General features: G+C 46.0%; 1 protein-coding gene across 2 annotated transcripts in view; it reads right to left on the bottom strand.

The window, feature by feature from the left end:
• CLCN5 (chloride voltage-gated channel 5) overlaps positions 1-20,874 on the bottom strand; it is a 202,312-nt gene that overhangs the window by 12,861 nt on the left and 168,577 nt on the right. For both annotated transcript variants that reach the window (XM_047764833.1, XM_047764834.1), the window contains 4 exons: positions 15,707-15,806; positions 9,702-9,889; positions 4,241-4,363; positions 2,909-3,115 (listed from right to left, as the gene is read on the bottom strand). In XM_047764833.1, the coding sequence (XP_047620789.1) occupies positions 2,909-3,115; positions 4,241-4,363; positions 9,702-9,889; positions 15,707-15,806 (618 nt within the window). The remainder of the gene's footprint in view (positions 1-2,908; positions 3,116-4,240; positions 4,364-9,701; positions 9,890-15,706; positions 15,807-20,874) is intronic.

Below are 20,874 nucleotides of genomic sequence, written 5' to 3'. Positions count from 1 at the left end.
AGTGGGTCAAGGATCCGGTGTTGCCGTGAGCTGTGTGGTGTAGGTCACAGATGCGGCTCAGATCCCAAGTTGCTGTGGCTCTGGTGTAGGCCAGCGGATACAGCTCCGATTCAACCCCTAGCCTGGGAACCTCCATGTGCCGCGGGAAGCGGCCCTAGAAAAGGCAAAAAGACAAAAATAAATAGATAAATAAATAAATAAAAATAAATAACTACCAAGTCTAAATAAGTAATAGGAAATGAATGACATGGTCAAAGATTCACACGTTTAGTTAGAGAAATATATGGCATCTGTAGAAACAGACAAATCAAACTCTGCTCTCATTTTCTAAGGAACTATCTGAACAAAAATGCCTCTTGTATGGAACAAAAGCAACCAGTAATCTAGCTTCCAAGTCACCTCTACCCGTGCAAAACCAGCAACAATCAACACTTTACTCTTGCCAGTTAAAATGTTTTGTCAGAGTTCCCGTCGTGGCACAGTAGTTAACGAATCTGACTAGGAACCATGAGGTTGCGGGTTCGATACCTGGCCTTACTCAGTGGGTGAAGGATCCGGTGTTGCCATGAGCTGTGGTGTAGGGTGCAGATGCGGCTCGGATCCCACGTTGCTGTGGCTGTGGTGTAGGCCGGCGGCTACAGCTCTGATTAGACCCCCTAGCCTGGGAACCTCCATATGCCACGGGAGCGGCCCAAGAAATGGCAAAAAAAGACAAAAATAAATAAATAAATAAACTGTTTTGTCTTCATCTCTTTAGATTCTGTTGTACATTTTTCCTGTCTAACAACCTCACCAGTTTAATACTGCCTTTATGTCCCTCTACACTTGACAGATAAGCTAAACAAGCTACTCAGATTCCCCCCTCTCTCTCTCCTACCAGGAACTTTCCCCCATGAACTATCAAAATGTATCCCATGTTTGAAATTTTAGCATCTTTGAGATTCCTTCCAAGTCTTACAGTGAATTTTGTTTTTTTGTGGGGTTTTTTTTTTTTTTTTGGCTTTTTTTAGGGCCACACCTGTGGCATATGGAAGTTCCCAGGCTAGGGGTCGAATCGGAGCTGCAGCTGCTGGCCTACACCACAGCCACAGCAACATGGGATCTGAGCCGTGTCTGTGACCTACACCACAGCTCAAGGCAAGGCCGGATCCTTAACCCACTGAGCGAGGCCAGAGATCAATCCCACAGCCTTGTGGATACTCATCCATCAGTTACCGCTGAGCTACAAATGGCAACTCCTACAGCGCATTTTGTTTTGTTTTGCTTTCAGAATAAATCACTAGGTTCCAATTTTGTGAAAAATCCTTTCTAACGAAATGCCCTTGGTCTTGACCCATTCCATATGTGGTTTCTTTGTAATTCCAGGAAAACAGAGCAAGAACCATTTTTTTTCTTAAATCCTTAATTATGGCGGGACGAAAGTAACCAATGACTTGGAACTATTTGAGAAAATAGTTCTTCCTCCTCAAAATGATACACACATTAATAGCTGCATGAACACAAGAACAACGAAGATGCTGCAGTGGGACTAATTTAGCAGGGTTGAGGCAGAAGACAGAGAGAGATCCGATACCCAGAGAAACTGAGGCACCATGCCGTTAGGTAGAAATAAAAGGTAAAAAAGCTGGCATCCAAAACACATGCTGAATTTACATTCGTCCACAGAAATAAACAACTTCTTTTTTTTTCTTGTCTTTTCTTTCTTTTTTTTTTTTTTTGTCTTTTTGCTATTTCTTTGGACTGCTCCCACGGCATATGGAGGTTCCCAGGCTAGGGGTTGAATCGGAGCTGTAGCCGCTGGCCTATGCTACAGCCACAGCCACGCCGGATCCAAGCCATGTCTGCAACCTACACCACAGCTGATGGCAACACCAGATCCTTAACCCACTGAGCAAGGCCAGGGATGGAACCCGAAACCTCATGGTTCCTAGTCAGATTCGTTAAGCACTGAGCCACAATGGGAACTCCAAACAACTTCTTTTTTTAAAAAAAAAAAATCTTCCCATGTTTTTGGAGCTTATTTTGTAATAGAAATAGCACATGCTTGCATAGAATTAAAAGTTAAAGTCCTTACTTTTCCCTCACTGCCACCTCATTTTTCCCCTCACCAGAGGCAGACGTTCTTAAGACCTTGGGGGTAAAACCACTTCCCAGGCATTTTCATTCTAGGTGCATATATGCGCCCTTTCCAAAATATGAACTGATTTTTTACTATACACATTAGTCTGAAATTGGCTTTTGAAACTTTAATGGTATTTTACAGCCACCATTCCATGTCAGTATACAGAGTGCTAGCTTTCTCTTTAATAGTTGCATAGTATTCCCGGAGTTCCCGTCATGGCTCAGTGGTTAACAAATCCGATTAGGAACCATGGGGTGGTGGGTTCGATCCCTGGCCTTGCTCAGTGGGTTAAGGATCCAGCATTGCCGTGAGCTGCGGTGTAGGTCTCAGACTCGGCTCGGATCACCCGTTGCTGTGGCTGTGGTGTAGGCCGGCAGCTGCAGCTCCGATTGGACCCCTAGCCTGGGAGCCTCCATATGCCACAGGTGCAGCCCTAGAAAAGATAAAAACAAAAACAAAAACAAAACAAAACACCAGGTGCATAGTATTCTAGAATATTGCTTATTCAATCAGTGCCTCGTTCATGGACATTTTGATTGCTTCAGTTTTTTACTGTGTTGACAGATGCTCCATCCTTTACCCCCACATGCCTCTGTGCACACACGGTAGCATGTCTGTAGGATATATCCATAGAAGTGGGACAGCTGGGTCAAAGGGTATCTGCCTTAACACTGGTAGGGTCCCCAAACTCTCCTTCCTAAGATTGTACCACTCCCACTCTCACAACAACAACGACACCCCCCACCACCACCAAAAAAAAAGGCTCTTAAGGCCATTTGTCATTACCTCTCTGCGCTTGGCTTCATTCTTCCTGTATTTGTTGAAGCAGTGGCACAGGATGTTCCCACAGCAGCAAGCCACGTGCACTAGGGGGCCCTCTTTGCCCAGGCTCAAGCCAGATGACACTGCCAGTACCAACGTGATGGTTTTGATAATCAGGGTCCACTTACCCAAATAGCCCCTAATAATAAAACCACTCAGGATCGTTTTGATCTGCAGGTCAAACACAGAGAGGTGCCATACAGACTAAGTAAGGAAACGAGGCTTAGAAACGGTTAACTCCGGTCCTCATTTTAGAAACTGCACCTTTTGAACAAGTGACAGCCCGATGCCCAAGCCACAGTGATAATCCTGGTTTGGGAGGGAGCCCAGGGGCCCAAGAAAGTGAAAACTCTTCTTTAAACCTTCATGGTCCTTTTTGGGGGGTGGGCAAGGGGGCAAGTGACAACTGGGCAAGGGAGTATCGCAAGTACTGGGAGTACCTGTATACCGAGAAAGCGGGGGTGGAGAGGGAGGGCATTTTCCTTGCTCATATCCTTACAGACAAGCAGAGCCTTGACTGTCTGCCAAGAAATTTGTAACCATGACTCGGTCAGGAAACAGAGAGGGGGAGTTCCCGTCGTGGCTCGGTGGTTAATGAATTCGATTAGGAACCATGACGTTGCGGGTTCGATCCCTGGCCTTGCTCCGTGGGTGAAGGATCTGGTGTTGCCGTGAGCTGTGGTGTAGGTCGCAGACGCAGCTCGGATCCCGCGCTGCTGTGGCTCTGGCGTAAGGCTGGCATCCACAGCTCCGATGAGACCCTTAGCCTGGGAACCTCCATATGCTGCGGGGGCAGCCCTAGAAAAGGCAAACAGAAAAAAAAAAAAAAAAAGGAAACAGAAAGGGGCAAGGTCATCCCAGTCACCTAAAATCTCAGGGGTTTCAGTCACGGTCAAGCAATCAAAACCCAAAGTCCCTAGAACGAGGGGTTTAATCACTCTCCTTCCAGCCCAAATCACATTGCAGCAAATGCAGCAAAATAGTTTGATGTCTTCTGCTCGAACAAACGGACAGTACCACCATTTTTGCAGGCCAGAATCTGGATCTACCCTAGGAGATTCTTGGGTAGGGAGTCGGGGAGGTCTTCAGGGACCTGATTCAGCAGGAACCCACAGGAGGCTAGGAATCAACTTCCTTTTATTAATGTCCAGGTAGCCCAGGCTGGGAGAGAGGCCCTAGCGTGCCTCGGCATCTGGTGCTGTTTACTATGCAATTGTGGTTTATGCTGGAGTACATATTAAACGGTTTGAACTGAAAAGGATGCATGATCGTTAGCATCCCATTTTAGAGACTTACCTCAGGGATTCCGGAGCCGCAGGCGTAAGGGGCGAAGACCTTGACAAGAGACACAGCGAGGAAGGCAAACAGGAGAGCCCAGAGGACGTACATGAAATAATTGACTATGTAGGCAAAGGCGCCCTGGAACAGGGGGGTAAAAAAAAGAAAGAAGCTTGTTTTAGCTCAGACAGCCTCCATGAGTTCTTCTGAGTAATGGGTTTTCAGCAGAGGAGGTCAGAAAAAAAAAATATTGAATTGTTCAAGATGTTCCTTCCCAGATGGCCAGCGAAGCAACCACTGAAACGCTGTCAGCCCACTTCCTTCGCTAAAGCCAAAGGAAAGTGACAATGGCTTCTAAGGATGCACAAGAATGAAGAAGCAAATTCACTCTCTCTGTGAGAGCTTTGATAGATTCTGTAGTCAAATATACATGATACGCTGGCAATCTTTATTAAGAGGCTCAAGAGCCCTGAAGTTCCTATTGCGGCTCAGCGGAAATGAACCCAACTAGTATCCATGAGGATGCGGGTTCGATCCCTGGCCCCACTCAGTGGGTTAAGGATCTGGTGTTGCTGGGAACTGTGGTGTAGGTCGCAGATGAAGCTCGGATCTGGTATTGCTGTGGCTGTGGCTCTGATGCAACCCCTCGCCTGGGAACTTTCATATGCCACAGGCATGGCCTTAAAGACCAAAAAAACAGGAGTTCCCATCGTGGCTCAGTGGTTAATGAATCTGACTAGGAACCATGAGGTTGTGGGTTCAATCCCTGGCCTTGCTCAGTGGGTGAAGGATCCGTTGTTGCCGTGAGCTGTGGTATAGGTGGTAGATGTGGCTCGGATCCCGAGTTGCCGTGGCTGTGGTGTAAGCCGGTGGCTACAGCTCTGATTGGACCCCTAGCCTGGGAACCTCCATATGCTGTGGGAGCGGCCCAAGAAATGGCAAAAAGACAAAAGGGGGGGGGGCCTTAACAGCCCTTTCACTGGAATGGCTGAACCTTGGCTATACCTATGAAGTAAAGACTGGCTCAGAGGTTGCACTAAATTCATCATTGGCTACTACCTACCTTGCTACCAAGGTCTCATAGGAGGTTAGAGTATCTACAATTCCTGGGTGTTTTTCTTAAAATAAACAAATACTTTGTAAAAATCAAAAAATTTTAATATAAAAAATTAAATGTTAAACAAAAAAGATTAAAAAAAAAAAAAACCCAAATCCCAATTGCCTTCTATAGAGAGGACCACATCTTTGAGAGAATTTTGTATAGTATTAGCAAAGGTGTAGTTGTTGAGTCAACTCAGCAACAAAAAGATGCAGTAGGAAGTTTGGGGTTCTGACCATCAGACAAAGCCAGTCAGATGCCAGCTATGCCAAAGAATAAAGCAGAAATAGTTATGGGGGGGAGTGGGCGGTGCTGCACCTTGGCATATGGAAGTTCAAGGGCTAGGGGTCAAATCGGAGCTGAAGCTGCCAGGCTATGCCACAGCCATAGCAACGTTGGATCCTTAACCCACTAAGCGAGACCAGGGATCAAACTCACAACCTCACGGACACCATGCCAGGTTCTTAACCGCACCGGGCCACAATGGGAACTCCACGACAGCTATTTTTAAAAATGGAGAGAATATATTTATGAGACTATCCCCCATCATAATGAAGTCTGCTAGAAAAGAAATCTAATTTTGACCACTAATAAGGGTGCCAACATTAAAGCACTTGCAAACGGCTATGCCTTACTGGGAAAAAAAAAAAAAAAAGATCTTGAACATTAGCAGATTATGCGTGCTGATAGAAATAATAAGAAGGTGAAATGCACTTAAATTACATGAAACACAAAGCTCAAAGGACTCTTGACTTTTTTTTTTTCTTTTTAGGGCCGCACCTGAGGCATATGGAAGTTCCCAGGCTAGGGGCTGAATCAGAGCTACAGCTGCTGGCCACAGCCACAGCCATGGCAATGCAGGATCAGAGCCAAGTCTGCAACCCGACCACAGCTCACAGCAACGCCAGGTCCTTAACCCACTGAGCAAGGCCAGGGATAGAACCTGCATCCTCATGGATCGCAGTCGGGTTTGTTAACCACTGAGCCATGAAGGGAACGCCCATTCTTGAATTTTCAAAGCCTAAAACCTTATCAAAGCAATTCATTGACTTAGACAAAATAATTCGTCTCCTTAGCAAGGAGAACCAAAATGCTCACAATTTTTCTGAGTTATGATTTTGACACAGGTTTTTCATTATTTTAGTCCTTCAGAGGAACAAATTCTCTCTTGGCCTTAACAAATGTAGCCAGAGAGGAAGAAGACTCTAGATGCAGGAAACAAAGAGGGAAAGGGAATGAAAGGGAAAGTGGTTGAAACTGGCTAGAGGCCAAGTTCTCAGCAGGATAACTCTTCTTAAAAGCTAACAGACTCTTGGGAGTCCCCACCATGGCTCAGTGGAAAAGAACCCAACCAGTATCCATGAGGATGCAGGTTTGATCCTCGGCCTCACTCAGTGGGTTAAGGATCTGGTGTTGCCATGAGCTGTGGTATAGGCTGCAGATGCGGTTCAAATCCTGCATTGCTGTGGCTGTGGTATAGGCCAGCAGCTGCAGCTCCAATTGGACTCCTAGCCTGAGAACATCCATATGCCATGGGTGCCGCCCTGAAAAAGCAAAAAATAAATAAATAAATAAATAATAAAATAAAAAGCCAACAGACTCTTTGCCCAGGCAAGGATTTCATTCATTAAAAGGAAAGCCAGAGGAGTTCCCTTGCGGTGCAGTAGGTTAAGGATATGGTATTGTCACTGCTGTGGCATGGGTTTGATCCCTGGCCCAGGAACTGCCACATGTCAAGGGTACAGCAAATATATATATAAAAGAGTAAAAAAAAAAAAGCAAGGGCATCTCTCCCTCTCTCTCTCTCTCTCTCTCTCTCTCACACACACACACACACACACACACACACACACTCTCTCTCATCCTAAATTTCAGGGCATCTCAAATTTTTCTATCCAAGCATGCACTCCTAATCTAAGAGAGAAGATAGAGGGTGGAGCACCCAGGAGCAGAGCTGAAATAAGATTTTGTTTTATCTTAAACATGAGAATTTTGCATTCCTTTTGAATGACTGCTTACATTTAATTTCTGAAAAACATTTCTTCCAAATATTCAGGAAAACCCGATAATCTGGGTAGGCACGTGGCACGTACCCTGAGGTTTCCCATACCCTCTGGTACGCTGACCTTACCCCAGTTTGAGAAGCGCAGACTTAAACCCTCTCACATATTTAGAACGTATCTGACCATTTTATTGAATTCTTTCCCAAAGCCAATATTCATAGTCAGATATGTACGTAACACTCTTATTTCTGACTTTATTATTTTCTTACTTTTTTTTCTTTTTTGGCCGCCCGGGGGTACATGGAGTTCCTGTGCCAGGGATCAGATCTGAGCTGCAGTTGTGACCTACAATGCCAGATCCTTAACCTACTAGGCTGGGCTGGGGATCAAAACTGCATCCCAGTGCTGCAGAGATACTACTGATCCCATTGCACCACAGAGGGAATTGAGATTTGAGGGTTGTTTTGTGTGCTTTTTTTGTTTTTGTTTTTTGTCTTTTCGTCTTTTTCTAGGGCCACATCCATGGCATATGGAGGTTCCCAGGCTAGGGGTCTAATCAGAGATACAGCTGCTGGCCTACACCACAGCCACAGCAATGCCGGATCCGAGCCACGTCTGCAACCTACACCACAGTTCCCAGCAACACCAGATCCTTAACCCACTGCACGAGGCCAGGGATGGAACCAGAAACCTCATGGCTCCTAGTAGGATTCGTTAACCACTGAGCCATAACGGGAACTCCTTGTGTGCTTTAAAAAAAAAAAAAAAATTTACGGCTGCACCTGTGACACATCGAGGTTCCTGGGCAGGAAATGAATCTGAGCTGCAGCTGTGATTTACGCCACATCTGCGGCAATGGAGATACCTTAAGCCACTGCACCAGACTAGGGAGTGAACTCGCACCTCCGCAGTGACCCGAGCTAATGCAGTCAGAATCCTTTTTATGTCTTTTTAGAGCCACACCCACAGCATATGGAGGTTCCCAGGATAGGGATCAAACTGGAGCTATAGCCGCTGGCCTACACCACAGCCACAGCAACTGGGGATCTGAGCCGCATTTGCGCCCTACACCACAGCAATGCTGGATCCTTAACCCACTAAGCGAGGCCAAGGATCAAACCTGCGATCTCATGGATACTAATCAGATTCGTTGCCACTGAGCCATGACAGGAACTCCTGCAGTCGGATTCTTAACCCACTGTGCCACAATGGGAACTCCTGTGTGCTTTTTTTTTTTTTTTTTTTGCAGGAGAGATCTAACATACACACTAAATGGTAAGAGAAAGGTAAGAAACCAAGAAAATCATTTTTACATTGAAAAAGATAAGCGAGGAGTTCCCATCGTGACTCAGTGGTTAACAAATCCGACTAGGAACCATGAGGTTGTGGGTTTGATTCCTGGCCTTGCTCAGTGGGTTAAGGATCCGGCGCTGCCGTGAGCTGTGGTATAGGCCAGTGGCTACAGGTCCAATTAGACCCCTAGCCTGGGAACCTCCATATGCTGTGGGAGCAGCCCTAGAAAAGACAAAAAGACAAAAAGACAAAAAAAAGAAAGAAAGAAAGAAAAAGATAAGCAAGAAAACAAGACTAATGAAAATTTTAATTTAACCTCAAAATGGGACTATGGGCAATTTTACTCCAGGGTTTCTGTTATTTTGCTATGGAACACACCATAATATTTTTAATGTTCTAATGCAATGCTCAGGGAAAAACTGCTTTTGGAGTCTATACAATAAATGCATTTTTAACCCACTCCATCCTTTGTTACCAATTATAGCTTACCTGTTGACTGACTTTGACATTTCTTTTTTCTAATTTTTTTTTGGCTTTTTAGGGAAGCACCCAAGGCATACGGAGGTTCCCAAACTAGGGGTCCAATCAGAGCTGTAGCTGCTGGCCTACACCACAGCCACAGCAACACGGGATCCGAGCCGCGTCTGTGACCTACACCACAGCTCAGGGCCATGCCAGATCCTTAACCCACTGAGCCAGGCCAAGGATCGAACCCGCAACCTCACGGTTCCTAGCCGGATTTGTTTCCGCCACGCCACCATGGGAACTCCGACTTTGACATTTCTATTGAAATCACTAGAGAAAGATAGATTCAGTCACATGGTGTCCTAACAGCTAAGGAGAAACACCAGGCTTGTTTAAAACAAGCAAAAAATCTAAGTTATTGTGTAAGCATCAAACAACTCCACATGTCAAGAGAGAAACAGGGTTGCACCTAAACCACAGAGAAAAGCAGCTGGCACTGGTTCCCCTTTTTTCATGAAAAGGAAAGGAAGATTCCGCAATTGCTAACAAGGACAGTATATGCAATGAAGTAAATCTAAGAAGAGAAGGCAGTGGTTCAGAAATCCTCACAACACATTACCTCATCTGCGCTGATGATAAGCTGGGACCAGCTATTCCACTCGGGGCATTTATCTCTGTCTTTAAAGGTGACGTGCTTGGAGTTCCAGCAGCAGTGTTCATGGTTAAACCAGAGTCCCTCTGTGCATATACCTTCTTTTAAGTCTGTCATCCAGTGAGCAGAGATGTCAATCAAGCCAGCTAGGGAACCTGATTTGAGGGGAGGGAAGGAAAGACCACAGTCATCAGAGGTAATAAGGGAAAAAGGATCAAAACGATGGACAAGTATGGAGTTCCTGTCGTGGCTCAGTGGTTAACGAATCCGACTAGGAACCATGAGGTTGCAGGTTCAATCCCTGGCCTTGCTCAGTGGGTTAAGGATCCGGCGCTGCCGTGAGCTGTGGGGTAGGTCGCAGACACGGCTGGGATCCCACGTTGCTGTGGCTGTGGTGTAGGCCAGCGGCTACAGCTCCGATTTGACCCCTAGCCTGGGAACCTCCACATGCCACAGGAGCGGCCCTCAAAAGGCAAAAAGACGAAAAAAAAAATGATGGACAAGTATGTAATTTCTCATTCCATCTGCAACCTCCTTCTGAGTGTCCGCCTGTTAGCTTTTCACCTAGCATCTCTAGTAGAAGTTACCTATTATTAAATGCCTGTTTAAGAGGAGGAAAAACAAAACACTGCCTGCATTAAACACTGTCTTTCTATGGGGGAAATTTAGGGGAGAGCAAAGTGGGTGGGTGGGAACAAGCGGTGTGGATTTGACTTTTAGCTGCTCCATGTGGCAAAGACTCTGCTTTGACTTAAGAAGTGATGCATACTAATCCATAAAGACAGTCATGTTAGGAGTTCCCTGGCAGCCCAGTGGTTAAGGATCCAGCCTTGTTACTGCTGAGGCTCGGGTCGCTGCTGCAGCACAGGTTTGGTCCCTGGCCTGGGAACTTCTTCATGCTGAGAATGCGGCAAAGATTAAAAAAAAAAAAAAAAGATGGTCACATTTATTAAAGATTATTTCACGCTCCCTTTACACATAAAACTGAGAAAATGTAAATTGCCTACGTTGAAGAATATTATTTTTATTGGAGATGGTTTGCAGAGGGCAGCTGATGACTATGAGAAGGGCTCAGTCTGAATAGCAATTTGGCTTCAGGGACAAGGGAATTTGAGCGATGCAGGAAGGCATGGTAGGCTAAGGGAAGTAAATTTATAAAAGCACCAACTGTGATGTACGTGGGAGCTTAGATGAAGCTGTAGACGGGCTGAAGGCTCCTGAGCCTGGGACGTGAACATTAGGAAGTTTCCTTAGGGAGAAGGAGCAAATAATATTTCACACACAGCACTCCTCAGAGAAAATTAGGAGAAAATGAACCGTGAATGGGGACTTATATGCACCGTGGCTAATAGACTGATAGGGTTAAGAGAGTGATAGCACTTTTGATTCTGGCCTTCTCATCATTTCTGCTGTCCAGATGAAGAAACTCTGGCATAAAGAAATTAAATGGTCTAGAATGGTGCTTTAGGGAAATCGCAAAGACATCATAAAATTCACAGCCCCCGAATTCCGAGACTGTTCCTGCATTCAGACACACTGCTTCCATTATTGCTCTCCGATGCTTAAAAAACAAAATACGCTGTGTGTTCGAGGGAAAGAAAAATATTCACCGACCACCTAGGGACAAGACATACATTAAAAAGCTGAGACTATTACGCCTACGTTCCAACTGGCTGCAGCCTGGGTCATGAGTATGTTTGGGAGGTGCTACGAGTGTTAACATAGGTTATTGACATACTGGAATAACCTAGTCGAATTTAACACGTTGTTTGACACCTATTCTTGGCCACTCCAGCCCCTGCCGTTCCTTCCTTCCAACTCCGATTGCACTTACTGCCTGGATTCAGAAAATGAACAGGATGTTCAAAAGTTCGGCTCATGCTCTGGCTGGTTCACACATGTGTGTCTTATTCCACCTAACATCGGCACCCGCAATCCTATCTTCCCTTCCACGTCTCCTTCTCCTTTTCCCAATCGGCTCTTTCTTCCCTGGTCACAATTTTCTTTTTCTTTTTACAGCCACACCTGCGGCATATGGAGGTTCCCAGGCTAGGGGTCAAATTGAGCTACAGCTGCCAGCCTACACCACAGCCACAGAAAGGCCAGATCTGAGCCATAGTCTCCGGCAATGCTGGATCCTTAACCCACTGAGTGAGGCCAGGAATCCGACCTGCGTCTTCATGGACACTATGTTGGGTTCTTAACCCACTGAGCCACGGCGGGAACTCCCCCTGGTTAAAAAATTTTTTAGTGGGTTTCCCAAACCTAGAGAATGAAATGCTTCCCCTTGTCCATGCTACCGTTTCGAGCATCTGGACCTCCTCTCCTTTCACTGACTACCCAGTACCTGCAGAATGTCTACAATGGTCCATCCCCTTGAAAACTGGCTCCTAATATTTATACTGAGACAATATTTCAGATATCCTCCTAACTGCCAAAGCAGTGACCTTTTCTCAGCCCCCTTCCTTCTCGCCAGCCTCTCTGCAGTACCTGACATTACAGGCCACTCAGCCTATTATTAGCTGGCTCGAAATCATCCAGAACCAACTCCTCTTTTCTGTGCGAGCCAGAGAAGGGGCAGTGTTCACAGCACACACCATGGGTTGGCAAACTATGGCCCGAGGGTCAAATCTGCCTCTATGTTTTTTGGGGGGTTTTCTGATTGCACCCACAGTACGCAGAAGTTCCTAGGCCAGGGAATGAACCTGCACCATAGCAGTGACCCAAGCCACTGCAGTGAACATGCTGGATCCTTAACCTGCTGGGCCACAAGAGAACTCCTGCCTCCATGTTTGTTTGTTTGTTTTTTGTTTTTTGTTTTTTTGTCGTTTTAGGGCCACACCCACAGCATATGGAGGTTCCCAGGCTAGGGGTCGAATCGGAGCTGGAGCCACCGGCCTACGCCACAGCCACAGCCATGCTGGATCCGAGCCACGTCTGCAACCTACATCACAGCTCATGGCAACACTGGATCCTTAACCCACTGAGCAAGGCCAGGGATCGAACCTGCATCCTCATGGATATGAGTCAGATTCGTTAACCGCTGAGCCATTATGGGAACTCCATTGCTTCTATGGTTTTAAGTAATGTTTTTCTTGGTCACAATCCACCTTGTTTTTTTATCTGCTGTCTATGACTATGTTTGTGGTATATAGACTATTTGGCCCACAAAGCCTAAAATACTCACTTATCTGGTCTTTAGAGAAAAAGCTTACTGACCCCAGGCCCAGAAAATCTTTGAACCCTCAGCTATGGAAGAAACACTTCTCACTTGCTGTGATCATTTGACACCCCACGGCTCAAAAATTACCTCTAGATTGGAGTTCCCATCGTGGCTCAGTGGTTAACAAATCTGACTAGGAACCATGATGTTGCCTGTTCGATCCCTGGCCTTGCTCCGTGGGTGAAGGATCCGGCGTTGCCATGAGCTATGGTGTAGGCCACAGATTCGGCTCGGATCTGGTGTTGCTGTGGCTCTGGCGTAGGCCGGCGGCTACAGCTCCGATTCGACCCCTAGCCTGGGAACCTCCATATGCCAAGGGTATGGCCCTGAAAAGACAACAAAAAGAAAACAAAAACCAAATTTAAAAATTCAGTAGAAGGGCTCAATAACAGATTAAGAGAGAAATTTATGGGGATGAATGCCTACATTTAAAAAAAAGATCTGGAGTTCCCGTCGTGGCGCAGTGGTTAATGAATCCGACTAGGAACCATGAGGTTGCGGGTTCGGTCCCTGCCCTTGCTTAGTGGGTTAACAATCTGGCATTGCCGTGAGCTGTGGTGTAGGCTGCAGATGCGGCTCGGATCCCGCGTTGCTGTGGCTGTGGTGTAGGCTGGTGGCTACAGCTCCAATTGGACCCCTAGCCTGGGAACCTCCATATGCCGCATGAGCGGCCCAAGAAATGGCAAAAAGACAAAAAAAAAAAATTACCTCTAGATAGCAGCAGCAGTGGCGTGAACAACTGGGTACCGTGCTGAGTGTGATGTGTGTTGTATTTCATTCAATTCTCACAACAAACTCGCAATATAGGTCCTCTTATCATCCCCATTTTACAAGTCAGTAAAATACAGATTCCAAGGCCTAAGAAACTCGCCCAACGTCCCCAAATTAGCAAGCGCTGGGGTGGGGACTCAAATCCAGGTAGCCACAAACTAGAGCCTATGCTCTTAACTACCATCCCTATCCCAACCACCTCCCAATTGCCCAGGATTCCAGATCTTCCTAGGCCCATCTGTTAATGCCATAAGGATATAACTCTCAGCATCTCTGCCTGGTATTCTTGGCTTTCTGCCTCCCCCATGGGAGGGGAAGCCTGCTTGAGAACTTGCTTTAAAACTGTACTGCATAGAGTTCCCGTTGTGGCACAGTGGTTAATGAATCTGACTAGGAACCATGAGGTTGTGGGTTCGATCCCTGGCCTTGCTCAGTGGGTTGGGGATCCAGCGTTGCTGTGAGCTGTGGTGTAGGTGGCAGACGCAGCTCGGATCCCACGTGGCTGTGGCTGTGGCGTAGGCCGGTGGCTCCAGCTCTGATTCGACCCCTAGCCTGGGAACCTCCATATGCCACAGGAGCGGCCCTAGAAAAGGGAAAAAGACAATAAAATAAAAAAATAAAACTGTACTGCATAGGAGTTCCCATCATGGCTCAGTGGAAATGAATCTGGCTAACATCCATGAGGATGCGGTTTCAATCCCTGGCCTCACTCAGGGGGTTAAGGATCCGACATTGCTGTGAGCTGTGGTGTAGGTCGCAGATGTGGCTCGGATCTGGCATTGCTGTGGCTGTGGCGTAGGCTGGCAGCTGTAGCTCTGATTTGACCCCTAGCCCAGGAACCTCCTTATGCCATGGGTGTGACCCTAAAAAGACAAAAGACAAAAAAAAATAAAATAAAAAAGCTTTACTGCATAGCAAGTGTATCATTCCTAGTTAGAATGTGTATTATTTTGAGTGGCTTGGGATATTGATGGAGGGAACAGGAAAAGATGGTACCATCCCACTCCCCAGCCACCATGAAAGGACAAGAGTGTAGGCTCCTCGAGCACAGGAGCCATATCTGACATGCTTTTCTTTACCCTCAAATGAGAAAGTGGATATTTAAGAAAGCTATAGGAGTTTCCTCTGTGGTGCAGTGGGTTAAGAACCTGACTGCAGTGGCTTGGGTGGCTGTGGAAGTGCAGGTTTGATCCCATCCTTGTGCAGTGGGTTAGGGATCTGGCGTTGCTGCAGCTGTGGCTCAGATTCAATCCCTGGCCTGGGAACGTCCATATGCCATGGGTGTAGCCAAAAAAAAAAAGAAAGAATGAAATAGCGACAAAAATCTCTCAGTAAGTCCTCTCTACATCTTCTTTCCTAAACCCCTTGTCATATGTGTTAAAAGGGGGGGGGGCAGAGGGGGGGTTTTCCTATCGTGGCTCAGTAGTAACAAACCTGACTAGCACCCATGAGGTTCGATCCCTGGTCCTGCTCAGTGGGTTAAGGATCCAGCATTGCTGTGAGCTGCGGTGTAGGTCACAGACGCAGCTCAGATCCGGCGTGGTTATGGCTGTAGTACAGGCCAGCAGCTGCAGCTCTGATCCAACCTCTAGCCTGGGAACTTCCATATGCCGCAGGTGCAGCCCTAAAAAGAAAAAAAAAAAAAAAAAAAAAAAACAGCCTCCAATGGAAAGGCTCTTCCTCAAGACAGGCACCAGAAGGCACTGCTAACAGCACGTTAACATGGATACAGTATCTTAATAGCACACAAACACATTTGAATGCATTTCCTCATTAAACCCCATTTATTTAAGGAAGGATATGAGGTATGAACCCTTCTTTACCGATGGGGACATCAAGCTTCCAAAAGGTCCCCTAGCAGTTCCTTTCACATAGGGAGATGCTGAAGGGCAGCCTTCAATTCAGTTCATGACTTGGGGGGAAGGGCACACCACGCTTTTAGGAGATTGGGTTAGAAAGCTAACATAGTTGGCCATACCTGATAACAGCCCAATAAGGAGCATCAGCAACCAGCCAGAAAAAGCATCGCTCACACTGTGAATTAAGGCCCATGTTGACTCTTTGCTTTTATTGGTAATCTAAGGAGAAATGAGAAAACATTGATACCTTCTTCGCACACCCTGGCTTTTTCACCTCAAAATGTGCAATACAGTAAAAACACACACACACACAAAGACAAAGACAAACCTATTCTTTGGTAATAGAGACCAATGTGGAGTTACTTTCTCAAAGCATCTTTGGCTAAACCAACATCACTGAGAACTTGGCAGTGTATTGAACCTTGTCTTAACTGCACCCCACCTTCATCTGCAGGACTGCGATTCCTACAGGTACCGCTTCAGGGCGGCTCTGTTCACCTGCTATTTTCCTATGGCATCAGTGTGGTTTGCTTATGGCAGTGGTCTCTTTCTGACCTGGACCCTCAGATATTCCAAAGATGGTCTCTTGACTCACAGCAAATAGTCTTGATTGTTTTTCAAAGAATAAGCAAACATGGGCTTATGTCAGTGGTGAAAGTATGGTTGGAGGTTTACTTCCCAGGTCAGGCACATTCCAAGACTCGATCCCACAAACCCCTAACTGTATGGTGATCGATCATAGATGCCAAATGATGGCAGGGATGATGCTTTGCATTTTCAAAAGCCTGCTGGGAATAGGTGTGGCTATCAAGAGGTGCAGAAACTTTTTGTTGTTTTTTTTTTTTTACCTTTTAGGCTCTACCCTTGTCAATTTAACCTTGCAATGCCCACATTTCAAAACCAAGCATTTTGGAGTTCCCGTCGTGGCGCAGCAGAAACAATCCGACTAGGAACCATGAGGTTGCGGGTTCGATCCCTGGCCTTGCTCGGTGGGTTAAAGATCCGGCGTTGCCATGAGTTGTGGTGTATGGTTGCTGACTCGGCTCGGATCCCGCGTGGCTGTGGCTCTGGCGTGGGCCAGTGGCTATAGCTCGGATTCGACCCCTAGCCTGGGAACCTCCATATGCCGCAGGAGCAGCCCAAGAAATGGCAAAAAGACAAAACAACAACAACAACAACAACAAAACAAAACCAAGCATTTTGACAGCTTTGTCATTGGTACTTCCCCCTTCTCTGTACCTCTATTTCTTATCTTTGGAACCATAGCATAGCTACCCCGTCTTGATCTACAGTGACAGCACAAGTAAAAATTACTATAAAAATGTAAAAGCACTTTAAACATTGATTTGGAGAGGGCACAGTCTTTAGGGCATTAGCCTGCTGTGACCTCCTTTGCCTGGCAAAGCAATAAAGCTCTTTTTATCCTCCTTCAAAAAAAATAAATAAATAAATTCAGGAGTTCCTGTTGTGGCTCAGCGGAAACGAACCTGACTAATATCCATGAGGGTGCGGGTTCGATCCCTGGCCCCGATCAGTGGGTTAAAAGGTTAAGGCGTGGCTGTGAGCTGTGGTGTAGGTCGCAGATGTGGCTCTGATCCCGAGTTACTGTGGCTGAGGTATAGGCCGGTGGCTGCAGCTCTGATTCAACCCCTAGCCTGGGAACTTCCATATGCCACATGTGTGGCCCTAAAAAGCAAAAAAATAAAAATAAACAAATAAAATAAAATAAAATAAAAATTCATTTTGAACTATGCCTTTATGTTTCCAATGTAAGTGCTGAAAAGGAGATGAGGTGACATTTTTCCCTGGGACAGTGTTTCCATCTAGATGATGAATAGTTCATGCTAAAAAAAAAAAGAAAAAGCAGGTCTCCTTTGAACAAATGATAAACACATTTTAATTGATTTTGAATTATTATTAGCTGATAAAATGTGTCTCAGATGCAGCCATTTTGATATCATGAGAAATGTGCCCTTGGCATATCACAAGTGGCTTTTACAACCTGAATAACATGTGGAATTAGCAAGTGACAAAATGAACTCTGATTTACAGACAGCAAAAATTCTAAAGCCGTAAGAGTCTATGTTTTAAAGCCTGACGAATGGGAGTTCCCACCGTGGTGCAGTGGTTAAAGAATCCGACCAGGAACCATGAGGTTGTGAGTTCGATCCCTGGCCTTCCTCAGTGGGTTAAGGATCCGGCATTGCCGTGAGCTGTGCTGTGGGTCGCAGATGTGGCTCGGATCCTGCGTTGCTGTGGCTGTGGTGTAGGCTGGTGGCTACAGCTCCGATTAGACCCCCTAGCCGAAGAACCTCCATATGCCGCAGGAAGCGGCCCTAGAAAAGGCAATAAAATAAAATAAAATAAAGCCTGACGAATGAATTGATATAATAGAAAGAATATGTGTGTGTGTTCCCAAATAGAAAAATCTTTTTTTTTTTTTTTTGGCTTTTTGCCTTTTCTAGGGCTGCTCCCGCAGCATATGGAGGTTCCCAGGCCAGGGGTCGAATCGGAGCTGCAGCCGCCAGCCTACACCAGAGCCACAGCAACACAGGATCCGAGCCGAGTCGGCAACCTACACCACAGCTCACAGCAATGCCGGATCCTTCACCCACTGAGCAACACCAGGGATCGAACCTGCAACCTCATGGTTCCTAGTCAGATTCATTAACCACTGTGCCACGAGGGGAACTCCCCAAATAGCAAAATCTTAGTAAAAAAAAAAAAAAAAAAAAAAAACCATTTTATAGAGATCACCCTTCTGAGTTAGGAGAAGAAAACTTGGGATTATGACAAATCTGGGGATTATAAAGACATTTCTCAAAACCTGAATCTGGGACAATCTTACTCCTGGGTTCAGGGGGTCCATGAGAAAGAAACCGAGTCAGGAGCTGGGGAAGAAGGAAAAGGGATCTTGAACTTGACTACTCAGGTGATTCACTCAGGTCAGAGAGGAGAACGTCATGAATTCGGGAGAGAATGGAGTCAACTTCAAAAATTAAATTTTTTGGTCTTTTTTTCTTTTAGGTCTTTTTAGCGCCATGCCCACAGTATATGGAGGTTCCCAGGCTAGAGGTCCAATCGGAGCTGCAGCTGCCAGCCTACGCCAGAGCCACAGCAACTCAGGATCCGAACTGTGTCTGCAACCTACACCACAGCTCATGGCAACACCGGATCCTTAACACACTGAGCGAGGCCAGGGATCGAACCCACAACCTCATGCATACTAGTCGGATTTGTTAACCACTGGACCACAATGGGAACTCCCAAATTTTATTTTATTATGGCCACACCTGTGGTATATGGAAGTTCCCATGTGAGGGCTCAACTTGGAGCTGCAGCCAGCCTATACCACAGCCACAGCAACGCCAGATCCGAGCCTCTTCTGCAACCTACGCTGCCGCTTTTGGTAACATGGGATCCTTAACCCACTGAGGGAGGCCAGGGATTGAACCTGCATCCTCACAGAGTCAACGTTGGATCCTGAAACTGTTGAGCCACAATGGGAACTCCCAAAAAATCATATTTGAAATTTGGACTCAAAACAAATAGTAAGAGGGAGTTCCCATCATGGTGCAGTGGTTAACGAATCCGACTAGGAACCATGAGGTTGCAGGTTCGATCCCTGGCCTCGCTCAGTGGGTTAAGGATCTGGCATTGCTGTGAGCTGTGGTGTAGGTCACAGAAACAGCTTGGATCCCACGTTGCTGTGGCTCTGGTGCAGGCTGGCAGCTACAGCTCCAATTCGACCCCTAGCCTGGGAACCTCCATATGCCGGGAGAGCAGCCCAAGAAATGGCAAAAAGACAAAAAAAAAGAAAAATAGTAAGAAAGAAAAAAAAATAATACCTACTGTTGGCTGAAGAAAGGTTTCCCTAGAGGATCAGCTACTGAATCAGGATGACTTGGGCTGGGGCTCTACTTTTTTTTTTTTTTTTATTATTATTCAATGAGTTTATTACATTTATAGTTGTACAATGATAGGCCACACCTTTTGAGTAAGCTCTACATGTGCTCCTTACACAAACCAGAAATTTGATTCCCTGACTTAAATGATACACAGCAGTAAGTTAAAGGCAAATGACCTTTGGTGGACTGCTCTGAGAAGGTTTTTTTTTTTGGTTTGTTTGTGTTTTTTTTTTTTGTTTTTTGTTTTTTGTGTTTTTTTTTTGCCTTTTAGGGCTGTACCTGTGGCATATGGAGGTTCCCAGGCTAGGAGTCCATTCGGAGCTGTAGCCACCGGCTTACACCACAGCCACAGCAATGCAGGATCTGAGCCGCATCTGCGACCTACACCACAGCTCACGGCAATGCTGGATCCTTCACCCACTGAGCGAGGCCAGGGATCGAACCCACATCCTCATGGATCCTAGTCGGGTTCATTAACCACTGAGTCACAATGGAAACTCCAAGAAGGTTTCACAGCAGTTTGAAAAGAGCAAAGTAGGGAGAGTCTCTTGTCATATTCAAAAGAAACTCGGCCATAGCCCTAAGTACCATCTATTAACTATCATTAATATACTTAATTCATATTTGATTGGCCTTGCAGTTTTGTTTGCATTGAACGCATAAATTTGCTTTGGTTTTATGGCTGTACAAGACCTATAATCACGGGTTTATCCTGTAAGCTTCAGCAAACACTAAGGCTCTGAGATGATTTTTTTTTATTCCTTTAAATAGAGCCCATTTACTTTTCTTAGTTCTAAAAAATCCTGCTTCAAGGGAAAACCATGAAAGAGAGGAGATGGGGAAGGAAGACCTTTGAAGTGCATTTTGGTCCCTCCCACCAACTTCATTTTCACCTTTCTGCAAAGGCCTTTATACCCCAGGATCCTTTTCAACCACTTACTATTGGAAGATAAATCATCATTCCATATAAATTCTTTTCAAAATCACATACCAGGGTGTTCCTATCATGGCTTAGCAGGTTACGAACCCGACTAGTATCCATGGGGATGCGGGTTCGATCCCTGGCCTTGCTCAGCGGGTTAAGGATCTGGCATTGCCATGAGCTGTGGTGTAGGTCACAGACACGGCTGGTATCTGGCATTGCTGTGGCTGTGGCACATGCCAGCAGCTGTGGCTCCAATTCGACACCTAGCCTGGGAATCTCCATATGCCACACATGGGGCCCTAAAAAGCAAAAACAAACAAACATATACCAGATGCCTTAAAAATCAAACTAGGAGTTCCCATCATGGCTCAGAATAAACGAATCTGACTAGCATCCGTGAGGACACAGGTTCCATCCCTGGCCTCACTCAGTGGGTGAAGGATCCAGTGTTGCC

Source organism: Phacochoerus africanus, chromosome X (genome assembly GCF_016906955.1).
Source record: "Phacochoerus africanus isolate WHEZ1 chromosome X, ROS_Pafr_v1, whole genome shotgun sequence".
Taxonomy (NCBI): domain Eukaryota; kingdom Metazoa; phylum Chordata; class Mammalia; order Artiodactyla; family Suidae; genus Phacochoerus; species Phacochoerus africanus.
The sequence above is the reverse complement of the archived record's forward strand: the minus strand, read 5'-3'. Positions and strand labels throughout refer to the sequence as shown.